General features: G+C 33.5%; 1 protein-coding gene across 1 annotated transcript in view; it reads left to right on the top strand.

Moving 5' to 3' along the window:
• Positions 1–12,427, top strand: part of LOC124644845 (ras-specific guanine nucleotide-releasing factor RalGPS2) — a 32,284-nt gene extending 19,857 nt beyond the window's left edge. Inside the window, exons 9-12 of the mRNA XM_047184453.1 lie at positions 2,629–2,766; positions 3,324–3,485; positions 4,542–4,679; positions 5,707–12,427. Of these exons, the coding sequence (XP_047040409.1) occupies positions 2,629–2,766; positions 3,324–3,485; positions 4,542–4,679; positions 5,707–5,809 (541 nt within the window). The 3' untranslated portion in view covers positions 5,810–12,427. The remainder of the gene's footprint in view (positions 1–2,628; positions 2,767–3,323; positions 3,486–4,541; positions 4,680–5,706) is intronic.
• Positions 12,428–13,400: the final 973 nt, after the last annotated feature.

The raw sequence follows: 13,400 nt of genomic DNA, 5'->3' as shown, positions 1-13,400 counted from the left end.
GCGTTGAATATTTAAGATTATGGAAAAGTGGTAAAAGAAGTACTTTTCAACTTAAAACACCAACTATTTGGAAAGAATCGAAAAATCATCTCGACGGCTCTTACTTTTGCAGCGTGAACATAAACAGCTTAAACACCAAAAATCGAGCTAAATGGCAAAACCGAAGTAGAACATGTGTTTAGCGAAGAGTGTAGCATTCACCTGAACTTTCAGAGAATAAAAATTATATTGAATTTTGAAAAATTATAATGAAAATTATGTTGAACTTGTCGAAGACCTGCTTTTACAAATAAGAGGTATGGGATGCAATTTGAGCATAAAGTCACTTCCTCTTCAGTCATCTGGACAGATTTCCAGAAAATTTAGGAGATATGAGCGAAGAGCAGGGGAGAACGTATGCATCAAGATTAACGTGTCATGGAAGAACGTTATCAGGGTTTCTGGGATGTAAATATGATGTCTGACTATTGCTGGTCTCTGATACGCCATTTCCCAAAGTCTACACATAAGAGAAGAGCTTTAAAGCCAAGTTTTTTGGAACTTAACAATTAATATAATTTTTAAACAAATATTCTTTAAGGTAAATCCACGTTTTTTCTCTTTAAACCGCACTTAGCTGAATCTCAAAAACTAGAGCTGATAAAAAAAAACTACTAATAGTTTTAAATATGGTTAAATATGAGTAGTCAACAACAGCTTAAAAAATCCCGGCAACAAATGTACTGTAAACTAGTGTAATTTATACGCTTTCTAGGAATATGGATATATGCGCTCTTATAAAAGTGCAGTATTAAAAATGTTATATAACTTAAATACACATCAGTTGTAGTTGTAAACAGCTAGATAAACTTGATAATCTCTTTTATATAAAGTAAACTACTTGGAATAAAAATACTGGCCGCTAATGAATAGGTTCTATGTGTAAATATAAAAGTGTATGTGTAGCGAATGTGAAATTCTGCGAAAACGTTCATGAGTTCACAGGTCGTGCACGCACTTAGCTACAATTAGTTTCACTCAATTATAATCAAGTTGACCTACCTAAGATATATAAGTAATATAAAAACCTAAAATACAACTAATATAGCGTTTTTTATGCAAAACCAATGTAAAACCTTGCAAATGCCCAGTGAGGACATCGTAACGAGCACTTTAAAAATCTAGTTGCGTTTATTTATTTCTGCATTTTATTCAAGTTGACAGTACTGTTATTTGAACGACTAGTTTACACTTCAGTAAATACACGAGCATTTATTTAAAAACTGCAAACTGAATAAACCTGCATTTTCATTTTCATTGCCGCTTAAAGTAAAAGTGGCAATACAGAGTACTCTCAAAATAAAAAATTCAAATAAAATATTTTCATACTCAAACAATTTGTTTGCGTGCTGTAAGTATTTACTGATTTTACGCTAAAAGTTTTCGTTACGTTATGTCCTCAAACCGATTCCTCGATGACTTTTTTAAGTAAATAACTTTAAAGATGATTATGTCTATTGGACGCCGGCGAATTACGTAATTATTTTAGCTTGCATGCCATTGCTATGTTTTTGTACTTAACATTTCCATTTCCACTTCTAGTTCAATGTTAATCTGTGTTGTGTTTGTGTTAACTGAGCTCTGTTAGTGCTTTCTGTCCACTTTTCTTCCTTTCTACACTTTGTAGTAGTAATTCTGTGTACTTGAATAACTCTTGACTTTATTCAGCTTGTCTACTCCGGATTCCGTCTCTTAAAGCTTTGAAATTATAAAGTATGCTGTAATGAAAATAAGCTATCTGAATTTGCAAAATAAACTGTTAAGATTGCGCTACTACGCATAGTTCTATAATAAACATTGCTAATTCTTCTTGCATAAAAATACACCTCAAAATTGGTATGAGGATTGACATAAGCAATACAGATCCAATCTCCATCTTTTCAGGTCATTTCACACCTGACCAAAATACGTCATTCAAAGCGAAATGGAACGATTGTTCTTTAATATTTAGTAAACAAAATGCTTTCATGTCAGTTGTGGTCTGACCCTAAGGCACTTGACAGATGCCCGTGTGACCGCAATAAAGTCAGCTTCGCACAAAGTTTTTGATATATGTTTGTTGTCCAACGTCAAATGCATCGGATATACTTTTCTCTTTGTGAAGCTTTTGCGCTTGCGGAAATCGACTTGTCAAATCTTTAAAAGAAACGTCCATGACAAACTCAGCTCCTCTATTTCTCTCTTTAATTTACTTTCAAGTTGCAACCCTTTGTGTGTTTGACCAGATAATAACGTTTCATATCCAGACTACTTATGTGGCTTTATTACGCATAAAGCGAAATAAAAATTATACGTGGCCCAGTTTGTTCTTTGAAAACAAAGCTGAAACTAATTTGCATTAAAATTATTTTCCTAAATCGTAAACATTCAAACAGTTTTGCAGCATGTAGCACTAATTTAATTATGCTAATTACATTGAAACTGTTGTTTATGAACTTTCGGATTCATTGGCATATAAGAAGGATTACTATCTAAACTTACCATGATAGTAAAATCTACTGAACTTGATTGTATAACCCTTACTTAATTTCCAATATTTATGTGACTGCTTGCATTATGAGCATGTTAAAATTCACCGTTACCTTTCAGCATATTTGGAAAAAGTCATACGGACGATAAAATGGAAAATAAGACGCCTGCAGGATCTGTAAATTTGCTAGACGACACCTTGCTTGAATCTCCCAGTTCCGTCTCAGGCGGAAAGATGTCTCAGTCACTGCCGCACAGGTAATAAGTTTTAGTCAGCGTAAATGTTCCTGTTTATTTTAAAATTGAAAAATAAGCACCATCGACTTTCTCTCTTGCTGTACATTTAACTGTGATTTTCTATACCCGACCTATCTGTCGATGTTTGACAAGTTGTAGATGGAGATAATGTAAAAATGCAATCTCTTATCGCGATCTACGGATAGATCAGTTATTGAATACCAACGTTAGTTGTGCATTTAATATGTGAACCTGTTGTGCCATAAACAACATTCATATTTTCACGTATTTTGAAACGTGTTGTTACAAAAAATGAAAAATTCAAACGTATTCTTTTCTCCCAAACCTTCAAAAAACATTCTGAAATTGGTGGACGGACAAGTTTGTTTAGTTTTCATTTTACGTACTATTGTATTTATTTGTTTTACGTGCGAAACTCATCCGGGGCTCTCAAAAAATATTAAAAGCCAAATATTATGCTAGCACCCTTTTAGAAATGCAATACTGCTTTTAACGTTGTAGTTTTCACGAAATAGTTCAAATATAAACTAGAAAATACAGGTAAACTTTTGTTTTAGCGATATAAAGGCGGATATTATTCAATGCGACTTCCAAGGCTTCGTGAGAAGAAAGACGATTTTGAAAGACGGGAGGAAGATATCTTTATCATCATGGCAGAGGTACTGGTTACAGCTGTCGGGAAACATCCTCATTTTTTACGCTTCCAAATCATTTAAAGGGTAAGTCATAGTTTTATTTATTTTAACTTTTTTTATTATCATTGACAATTGGGCCCAATTTCAATTTTACTTACGATAATTCCTGCCCACAACTATGACTTTATTTTATTATAAGTCAGTAGCTTCCACTCTGTGATCTTACTTCACGCACCTGTATAGAAAGTACTAAAATAGCATATATCCTTTACCGATGTACAAGCTGTATAGGAAAGATAATTTTTCATATCTGTTGAGCAGTAGATTAGCGCGTTCTAGCATACAAAATCATCAGCTTTGTAATACGTAAGAATTTATCTTATGTTAATAGTTATTAAGGTTACCATTTTCTTGATTCTACATATAATCTGCATATTACGTTAATTAGAATTTGCTTCCTCTCAGTTCCGCTTAAGCCGACTTGTATACACAGCTAATTTCGTCGAATTATCATTTACAAGAGTTTACTTTGGCACTATTTAGTTTCTATTCTATGAAATATATTACGGTATGTTTCCCTGCAAACATTTCAAAAGGTATTATACCCAGTTGAAATGTTCAGTTCGCTATAATGTTCTATTGCTATGAATTTTCGAACGGAATTCAGGAGTAGCCGTTTTCGACGTAAGTGTACTCGAAGCCGCAATGTTTTGGTATTGACCTAAAAAGTTTCAATAAGGTTTTATTCAAGGATTTTGGAAATCATCATCTCATCATTTGCCTAGCCTTTGCCCAACTATGTTGGTTGGTTTCGGCTTCCAGACTAACAGGATCCAGCTGAGTACCAGTGTTTTACGTGGAGCGACTTATCTGACCTCCTCAACCCAGTTACCTGGGCAACCCGACAATATATCAGAAATCATGCATATTATCTTTAACCTACTTTCACTGTACTTATGTAAAAAGAAACCGTCTTACCACAAAAAGTTTTAAACGTCAGTTTATGCCTTGTCTAAAAAAATGTCAAATTATGACGTTGACATATGGTTCATTTTGCAGCCAAAATTTTATTAGACAAGTGTAAAACAGGGGTTAAAGTTTTTGTAGTAAGGCAAAAAATGTTTATTCCCTTGTCAACAGGACAAGTCGCAGTGATTTCCGCGAAGAGAAATGCAAGGTGCTGTGTTTAGTCGGATGGTTCGCGAAGCTAGCGGACGGGGACAGTGCCGATGCCTTCCAACTGGTCAACCATCACACTGGCACACTGTACAAGTTTAAGTAAGTTATATTTTAAACTACAAACAAATTAAATAAAAAACTGTCACTTATGAATGTTAAAATCTAGGTACTATGTGTTTGTGTGTGTTTCTAGCGAACTTATTCGCGTTTTTCAATTAAAGGGCTATATATTATTAGGGAAATATTTTTTTTTGAACAGGTTCAGTAGTTTCTGGAGTTAGAGCGCTTAAGGAAACCAATATTACTTCGTTTGTTTTTCTCTTCAGCTTAACTAGTTCGGCTACTGAACGATTAATTTATTTTGTAAGAAACATTATTTATGACATAACCACTATAATGAAAAGTTGTCAAAGAGACTTCACTTATGATAAACATGGTTGCGAGAGCAACATTTTGAGCTATACGTGATTCTATCACTGACTGAAGGCTGACAAAAAAGGCACTTACATTCAAAACTGTCTTATGACTTACTACATGCTTGTTTTCAGCGATAGGCTCTACACGATAATCAAAAGAATCTAAGGACTTCAATAATCTTTTACCTGACACCTATTTCGTAGTAGTTAAGCTCCATTCAGGAGTTTATCTTCTTAACCTATCTTACACAATGCCGAATAACTAATTAACGTAATTTAGATATTGCAATTACGTAACAGATAGGACGATATTGTATTAATCTTGCAGTAGCACGCGCCACAGCTTCGCTCGTATATGTATACTTGACCCACTTTACATTAGTTAGGTAGTTTACCACCTAAATATTTGGTTGACGCAAATGCATACGTTGTTTGAGTGCTGGTGTTACCTTGTACACCTTCCGAATGTGTATTTGAATTTTGAAACTGTTTTAGTATAGAATAGGATTTGAATTTAGGTGCTGAAATTGTTTTAGATTTAATTAATGTGTACTTTATAATTTAAGCGAGGAATTCCTTGGCCGGTCTTCTCATTAGGAAGGTACTGGGCAACTGGTATCAAACCTTATTTATATTTCTGACATTCATAAGAGCGTATGAAGGCCTAAATGAAATAGAAGACTTTGAGTAACGAGTAAATTTTGTTTTAGGGCCGCCTCAGAAACAGCAGCGAAGATGTGGGTGAGAGTAATAGAAGATCTGACAACTAAAATGGTAAAACCATTGCCGGCCAATCTCATGTCTTTCGAATAAGCAGTGTAACCACCAAGTTTTGGTCAATGTACTCACCATCACTTTATTCAAGTATCGTATTATATTACTACGTAAGTAACGCCTTTTTTGAACAAAATATACTTTAAGCTTATAATTATGTGTGCGTAATTAAGAGTTATCGTTAATAATTTTTGTACTCATCCGAATATGACACCATTATTGTACTTGATAGGATTGTTGCTTGTCAGTCGTTCTAAGAGTTCCGTATGTCCAACATATGTCCGTCCGGATAGTGCTCACAGTATCTGACGTGTGATCTTATTGTGACTGATTGATTAGTCCCAGCCTGAAAGCCGAAGTGGGAGGCAATAGGCCGCAATTAGCGTGAAAGCCGACCTCTTGTGTTCAGTCCATGTGATGCTCGTGAACACCAACTACGAAAACTAAGTACCGATCGGAGCATTGCAATTGCTCCGAACATTTACCGATTAAAGAACGGAACTTTACAGAGACGTGGTGTAAACGCTTTTCGCGGTACTTATTTATACCGATTCTGTGTGAAAAGATTATTATACAAAGCTTCCAATATTTACTATGCAAGTGCGTAGTTCATTTGTTCTGCCTTAGAGACGTTATCGTACAAACCTAGTGTTGCTTTTTTGTATAAACATTTATATTTTAGGCGTACAGAATATTGTAAAAATAGTTAAAGTTTTATTTGGCAGCCAAATTGATTTAAATTTTTTGGTTCCAATCAGAATATGCAAATATTACGTATTTACAATTTTAACAAATATGGAACACGTTTAATAAATAAACATATCATAGATTATGATACACTATTTTTTTTATATAACTTACACCATTTGTTTGTTTGGTACATTTGGTTTATTAACGAACAAAAAATATTGCTGTTTTAGGTAGCTAGATGGCTTTTCGTTCATTTTGTAAAAATATGAAAATTATTTTATTAAGACTGTCCTACGATACTAACACCATTTTTTTAAATATATAAGTTTTAATCCGTACATAAAATACTCTAGAAGCGATAAGTTATTTTACGAAGAAGTTTTTATAAAACATGGAAGATTAGTGTGATATTGCTTGAGGCTTTTTACTTGCCAATGAGCATCCCTTTACCAAATTATTTTATATTCTTGCCAGTGCACTCCGCGCTATTTGGCATGACAGTATGCCTACCAGCTCAGTTGTGTCGAAAACTAGAGGAATTCGGTTAAATAGTAACAAAAATAAATACCGTCTTACCACAAAAACTTTTTAACGTCAGTTTAAGCCTTGTCTAAAAAAATGTCAAATTATGACGTTGACATACGGTTCATTTTGCAGCCAAAATTTTTTTAGACAAGTGTAAAACAGGGGTTAAAGTTTTTGTAGTAAGGCCAATAGTGTTTTCGAAAGATACGTCACGCAAATGTAGCGGATATGTACTTCCGTTTCTAACGTCTTCTAGAAAATCTTGCGACAAAATTATAGTGGTCTTTATTACAGCGGTAATCTAGACAGGTAATAAAAAAAAAGAAATCGCAATGACAACAAAAAATCGCAAAATTATCAAAGAATAAAAGGTAAAAAGCGATCTTTATATCGAATGTGTAAACGTTGTTTGCAGTTGTATGTCCGTTTAATTTCTCTCCTTTGGTGCTGTTCATGCCGTTCTTTGCACTCTTATTCAGTGCCGATACAAGCGCTCAATTATACATTTTCGTACACACGTCGTCCAATTAGTCGAAATAATTCTGAAAAGGGTGCTCTGAAATTCAGAAACTTTATAACGAGCATGTACCCTAGGAAAATGCATACAAAAGAATATCTGTCGTGAACATTTTCCTTGCGTTCTGAAATATGAAGAGCATGACATTGTTACAACTTCGTAATTCGCGTTCTCAGTTTTCAGTGAGTAAATACAGCTTTGCAAGCTTTTAGCGTCTCAAACATTTTCAATATTAAGATCTCGCTTTTGTCACTGAAGAATCAAATATGCTCACTAATTCGTGTTGCTCAAATATAATTATCGCATCGGCCGCGTCGCTCTAACTCCAATATAAAGAGATTTCCAACCGGAGTTGGTCGGACTACAGGTAGTCCACTGTGAAATTATCATGCACGATAATATTATTGAATATTGCTAACGTCATATAAACGCGTTCTTACTAAAATAATTTTAGCTTGGTGCTATAAAGTAGAGATTAGTTTGTAACGAACTATAGCCGAATATAGACGATGTTGTTTAAGTACATTTGATGAATAATATCACTAATATTATTACATAAATATTCTAATATGAATGTGCATATTTTATTGACATGTTAAAAATACGCTTTCAGTGTATAGAATTCACTTATGCACATAGTTACGTACAATGTTAATATAAATAAACAATAGCGAACAAATTAAATATTTTATTACGACATATAACCGAATAAATAGAACGTAATATAGTTATATAAATATTGTGCCATTTTTATCGAATACTAACTATTTCCCGCGGTTCACACGCGTCGAGATCACTTCGCGCACTCGAATAAAATGTAACACAACCTATCAATCGATAAAATTGTTTTAAAATGTTAGCGGCGCGAAGGGAAATAGGGATTCTGTTTTATATAAATACGACAAAACTTATAGATCTGTTGAAACACAACTTCATCGTACTTAGTTTGCCACACATTTACGGAAATCTGAGTTTATATGACCTATTCCGGTCTATAAAACTTGAGAGTTCATATCGAAATTATATTCTAACTTTTATATTGCACTTTATGTTTGCCTTATTTACACGGAAGGAGGTTTCATATGTTGTTAGGTATATCATTATTGTATAATATCTTGTATTGCTTCATTCATTATCTTCTAAGTCATAGGTTTTGTGATTAGAGTGGCTTTTTAAGAGTGGTCACAAGAGTGCTGTAGGTTCGTAAATTATGTGAATAGTGGCGAATTTGTATTGCTAAAATATCACTGTTGATATAAGTCACTCGGTAAGAAATTGACCTAATTTTTAATACCAGATTGTTAGGATAACGCAAGGGAGTCGAAGGATATATCTAGGATCGGAAAATTCGGAAAAATTGAAATGTAGAAAGATAGTCAATGTTTGTTATTGAGCGTTATGGGTCCCGTTTATTTCTTCTTTAAGCTTACGATCTTTAAAAGCTTGTTACAGTCATAGAAAAGCGATACAAATTAGCGATTTATTTCTGGTATATTCACCAATACTTATTTTTCCATAGTTGAACGGTTTTGTATCAAACAATGCGATTGGCTAAAATGCTAAAAATTGGATTTGTATGTGATATTCGCGGTATATCGTTGAGCTGTATTCGCGTATAGCTTGTATACGGTTTCGCTTTTATATACTAAAATTTGGACAATACACATAAAACCATACTCGTATGAAACAAAGTTTTAGTAATGAAACTGGGGCCCAAGTTCACTGACAATATAAACGTCCGTTTTTCTTAAAACGATTGAAACATATTTAAAACAGTTTTCTATGATCCAATTATTTTAATTTTACTTTGCTAGGCTGTAAAATACAAAAGTTGCTCGCGAAATTGCAACACCCAAGAAAAATCCATCATGGCGGTAAGGTGTAGGTATACTATACGTGCAGTTCGTCGTAAGCTGTCATCATGGTGATTGATTAATGACGTTTGAAATATTTATTTGCCTTAATTAATTGTCAAATCGATGGTTTACTATATTATTTTTTTCACAAGCGAGTATCTAAATTATCGAGACGCCATACTGAAAGTCAATAAAACTAATCGATAAATAACAAGAAAAGTACGCATTTTAGCAATTTATCGTTATTTTTCCCGAATTCCTCAGATTTTTCGGGGTACTGTACATATAGTGGACCGGATTTGAATCATCTTTGAAAATTGAACGTGAAAATTCATAGTAAGCAATGGTTTTAAGAAAACGGACGTTTATGTTGTCGGTGAACTTGGGCCTTAATAAACGAGCGCTGTTAAAATTAAATGTTTATTTCGACAGTTTATTTTTATATTGTTTCGACAATATTCTTAACTAGACTTGTTAAAGAATTTCGTTTTAAATCGTTTAAGAATATTATTATTGTGATACATGATTTAGAAGAAGTTTCTTACAATTATTTCTATCAAAATTCTTCATTATCCTGGCAAATATACAGTTCCTATTTGATTGTTCTAAATCGTGAATTATTCGAAGTACAGTCATGAATATTGTTTTATTTTCACTATTCTTATTTTATCATCATCTGTAAAATAATATTTTTTTACGCTTTACGATTTAGGACTCTGGCCTACCGAAACCTAGTCATGAACATTAGCATCTGAAATAACTATATACGAATAACTACTAACAACAAAATCCTAAATATATTATTATATTACACACGCTTTAGTTTGTTTAGATAACTCAGTAACACTTCGACATAATTTTTTTCTCACAATAGCCTTATTATTTGAGTCGTGTTTTCATAAAATTCAAAAGCAATAAATAAGCAATAATACTAAATATAGTATTGGTGATAAGCATTAGTGTAAAATAAAATAAGTAAATAAAATAGAATTCTAGGTTTCCATTGATCTGCTCCTGATGTGGACGTAACCAATTTCATTTTCAATACACACACACACTCACTCACAAGCACACTCACACACATGCCAGTTACCCGATCACAAAGCATAGCTTCTGAGTATCACCCGACCCATTAATTGAGCGTACATTTCTAAAATCATTTGTACATTTGTAAATTACTGTTCAATTCATCGGCCAATAAATAGTTCAATTAAGCAGATCAAAGCCTAGTCAATAAATATCAATGATAGCCTGATGCAGCAGTTGTAAATCCTACACCTATAAAATTATGAACACACGAATCAAATAAATAAATTCAGTCGAATCGCGAACGTATTTTATGTAACCGTTTCGAAATGGTCGATGATTAGCATCGATTTAGTTTGCGCTTAAAATGTAAACATTTTTAGCGTTCCACTTGTGTACCATTACAATTAAATAAGGTTTTTAGTCCACAGTAATATTACTTTGTAGTCTGAAAAAATATCTCATTAATATTAGTAGTGGAGTCATGCAAAAGAAAAAGTCAGCATAGAGATGTGAACAAATGATACTCCATATTTTTTTAGGCGAGGAAAATGGTGACAGTTAAATACACTTTTCAATTAAATTAGTTAAAAGTTTCAAAATATATAAATAGAACTTTGTCTATAATTTTGTGGCGCTAAAAAATCTTAGGCCTCTCCAACTGCATGCCACTGAGATCTATGATCTGAGGCTATGTCGATGACCTTGGTTCTCTGACGGATTACCTCATTTCTGATGCGATCCCTCAGAGAAACGCCGAGCATAGATCTTTCCACAGCCCGCTGAGCGACTTTAAACTTGGAGAGGCCTATGTCCAGCAGTGGACTGCGATAGGCTGATGATGAATGATAATGAAAAAAATCTTAGCCTTAAATTACAAGTTTTATTTTAAAAGACGTTTCGCGTCGCGCGAAATGTCCCTGACTGAAACACAACTCCATGTTTTTACCTAAAGTCACATAATAACCGCTCCTAATAATTGTACATTTCCATAGAGATCATAGAATCACTTACGTCAAACTTAGTTCCAAAGAGGATTTAAAACATCGCGAAGTTTGTTGATTGTTTGTGTAAGTAGTTCGCTCTGGTTCCATCATCTGTAAGTAGGTCACCGTCTCCCTCTCTATGTACCGCACTGGCGCCTGCATCACATATATATGCCGTTGCAACGTGCACTGACTCGGAACAAGGTGCATCCTACCTATAAACTCGTTACCAATCAATTTCACTATACTCCATAATAAAATACATAAATGGGTCGTATTAAAAAAAAAAACTGTAAGTAACATATATGAAACAGATAGGAAACTATATTATTTTAACAGAAAGTAACAAAGATGAATTATTAGGGCCAGTGTATAACGACATTATGCTGAAACAAATACATATTCTGTTTTTCAGAGCAATAGCCAGTAGTTATTCTTTAATAAAGAATAACTCTGTGGGACGCTTCAATATATCTACTTACATTTTTTTTAATATGACCCAAATGTAAAGTTATATATTCGTTTTAAATTCCATACATTCGCGCTCAGCAAAGCAAGAATCGACCGTTGACTATCCTTCGAATATTAACGCAAGCAACATATTTTTCGTTTTTTTTTCATTATATTACCAAAGCTACGTAAATCTATCTTTTTTATATTGTAGTTTAAGTATACTTAGTTATAGTGAGGCTATGATATTTGACTGATACTGAAAATGTTATACCATTTTTCTCTGTCATACTGTATTTTATAATGTAATAATTATGAAGACGGTAGAGGAGGTAAACATGTATCTACCTACCTTCTTTATAATTAAAGCGTGATTGTTTTATGTGCTGATGTTATCTGATTATATGTTGCTTAAGTTGCACTATATTCATTATTTTAAAATATTCATTATTGTTATCCTATAATTATACTACAATCTCTTATACTACTATTGATTTTTCAACTCGAGGATCGAATATCATTGTATTTAAGCTTTGTACGACATTATTCTTAAGTGTATTTAATAGCACCTGTGTGCTCTTGTGTTCAATAAAAAAATCCAACTTAATTATTATTTTGTTCTTTATTTTCTTTCCACTTCAATCGATCTTTGGTTTCTACCTATATGTACTCTTGTTAAGTATTACCTACTTATATTAATAACTTCTTTCAAAAGATAAAGCTTTCATGATGAAGTTTCCACAATAATACCTTTAGTACATTTAATAAAGCAAACAGGAGATTTTAATTAAAATTTAATGCGGTCGGTCTACTACGAAAGGGAGACGTGAGTGCGAAGGCGCATGCGCGGCGCACAGCTGGAGTTTGGGCGCCATTTTTATATCTAATGTTTGTGTTAACAACAAGTAATGTATGGTTTTTTACATTAAATTTATACTAAGTTAAATTGTGTCATTTACAATATATCTATTAAGTTTTATTAAATACAGATCAATTTTAATTGATTGTAAGATGTATGTAAGATGAAATATGTATGCAGGAAAAAATTAAATATCAAACACACGCTCAGACAATAAAGTACCAATGTGTTTATGTCCTGTATGTGCCTTCATGTATCTGCAAACCGACCGGCGTCCTAATTACGTAACGAGGCAATTAAAATTGATTACACTTTGCCAACGAAATTTAATACACATTGCTTCGTATGTTTATATACACAACACTAAATTACCCTAGCTGTATCTATCTCAATTCGGTAAAATAAATTTGCTTTCCATATATTTAAAACTGTCTCTATGGGTAATAGTTAATTCAACTTTATTCTTTGCACTATCACAATGAATGTTGTAAATGTTAAGTACAGCTTCTTAGAGGAGCTCTGAAACATTGCTAGCATTAAGAATTTCTGTGAATAAGAGTGTTGAATACAGGCATTTGAGCGACATTCGCGCAAAGCGAGAGTTGCGCAGGGGTGAACCCCAAAAAGGTCCGACCCCCTCGATGAAAACATAATGGTGCGCTAGGTTCGCGCGCACCAGAGAGCCGACGAGCGCGCGACTCACTCGGTGCCTCCGACTCCG

The sequence above is a fragment of the Helicoverpa zea genome, chromosome 31, assembly GCF_022581195.2.
Source record: "Helicoverpa zea isolate HzStark_Cry1AcR chromosome 31, ilHelZeax1.1, whole genome shotgun sequence".
In the NCBI taxonomy this organism is placed as follows: Eukaryota; Metazoa; Arthropoda; class Insecta; order Lepidoptera; family Noctuidae; genus Helicoverpa; species Helicoverpa zea.
The sequence above is the reverse complement of the archived record's forward strand: the minus strand, read 5'-3'. Positions and strand labels throughout refer to the sequence as shown.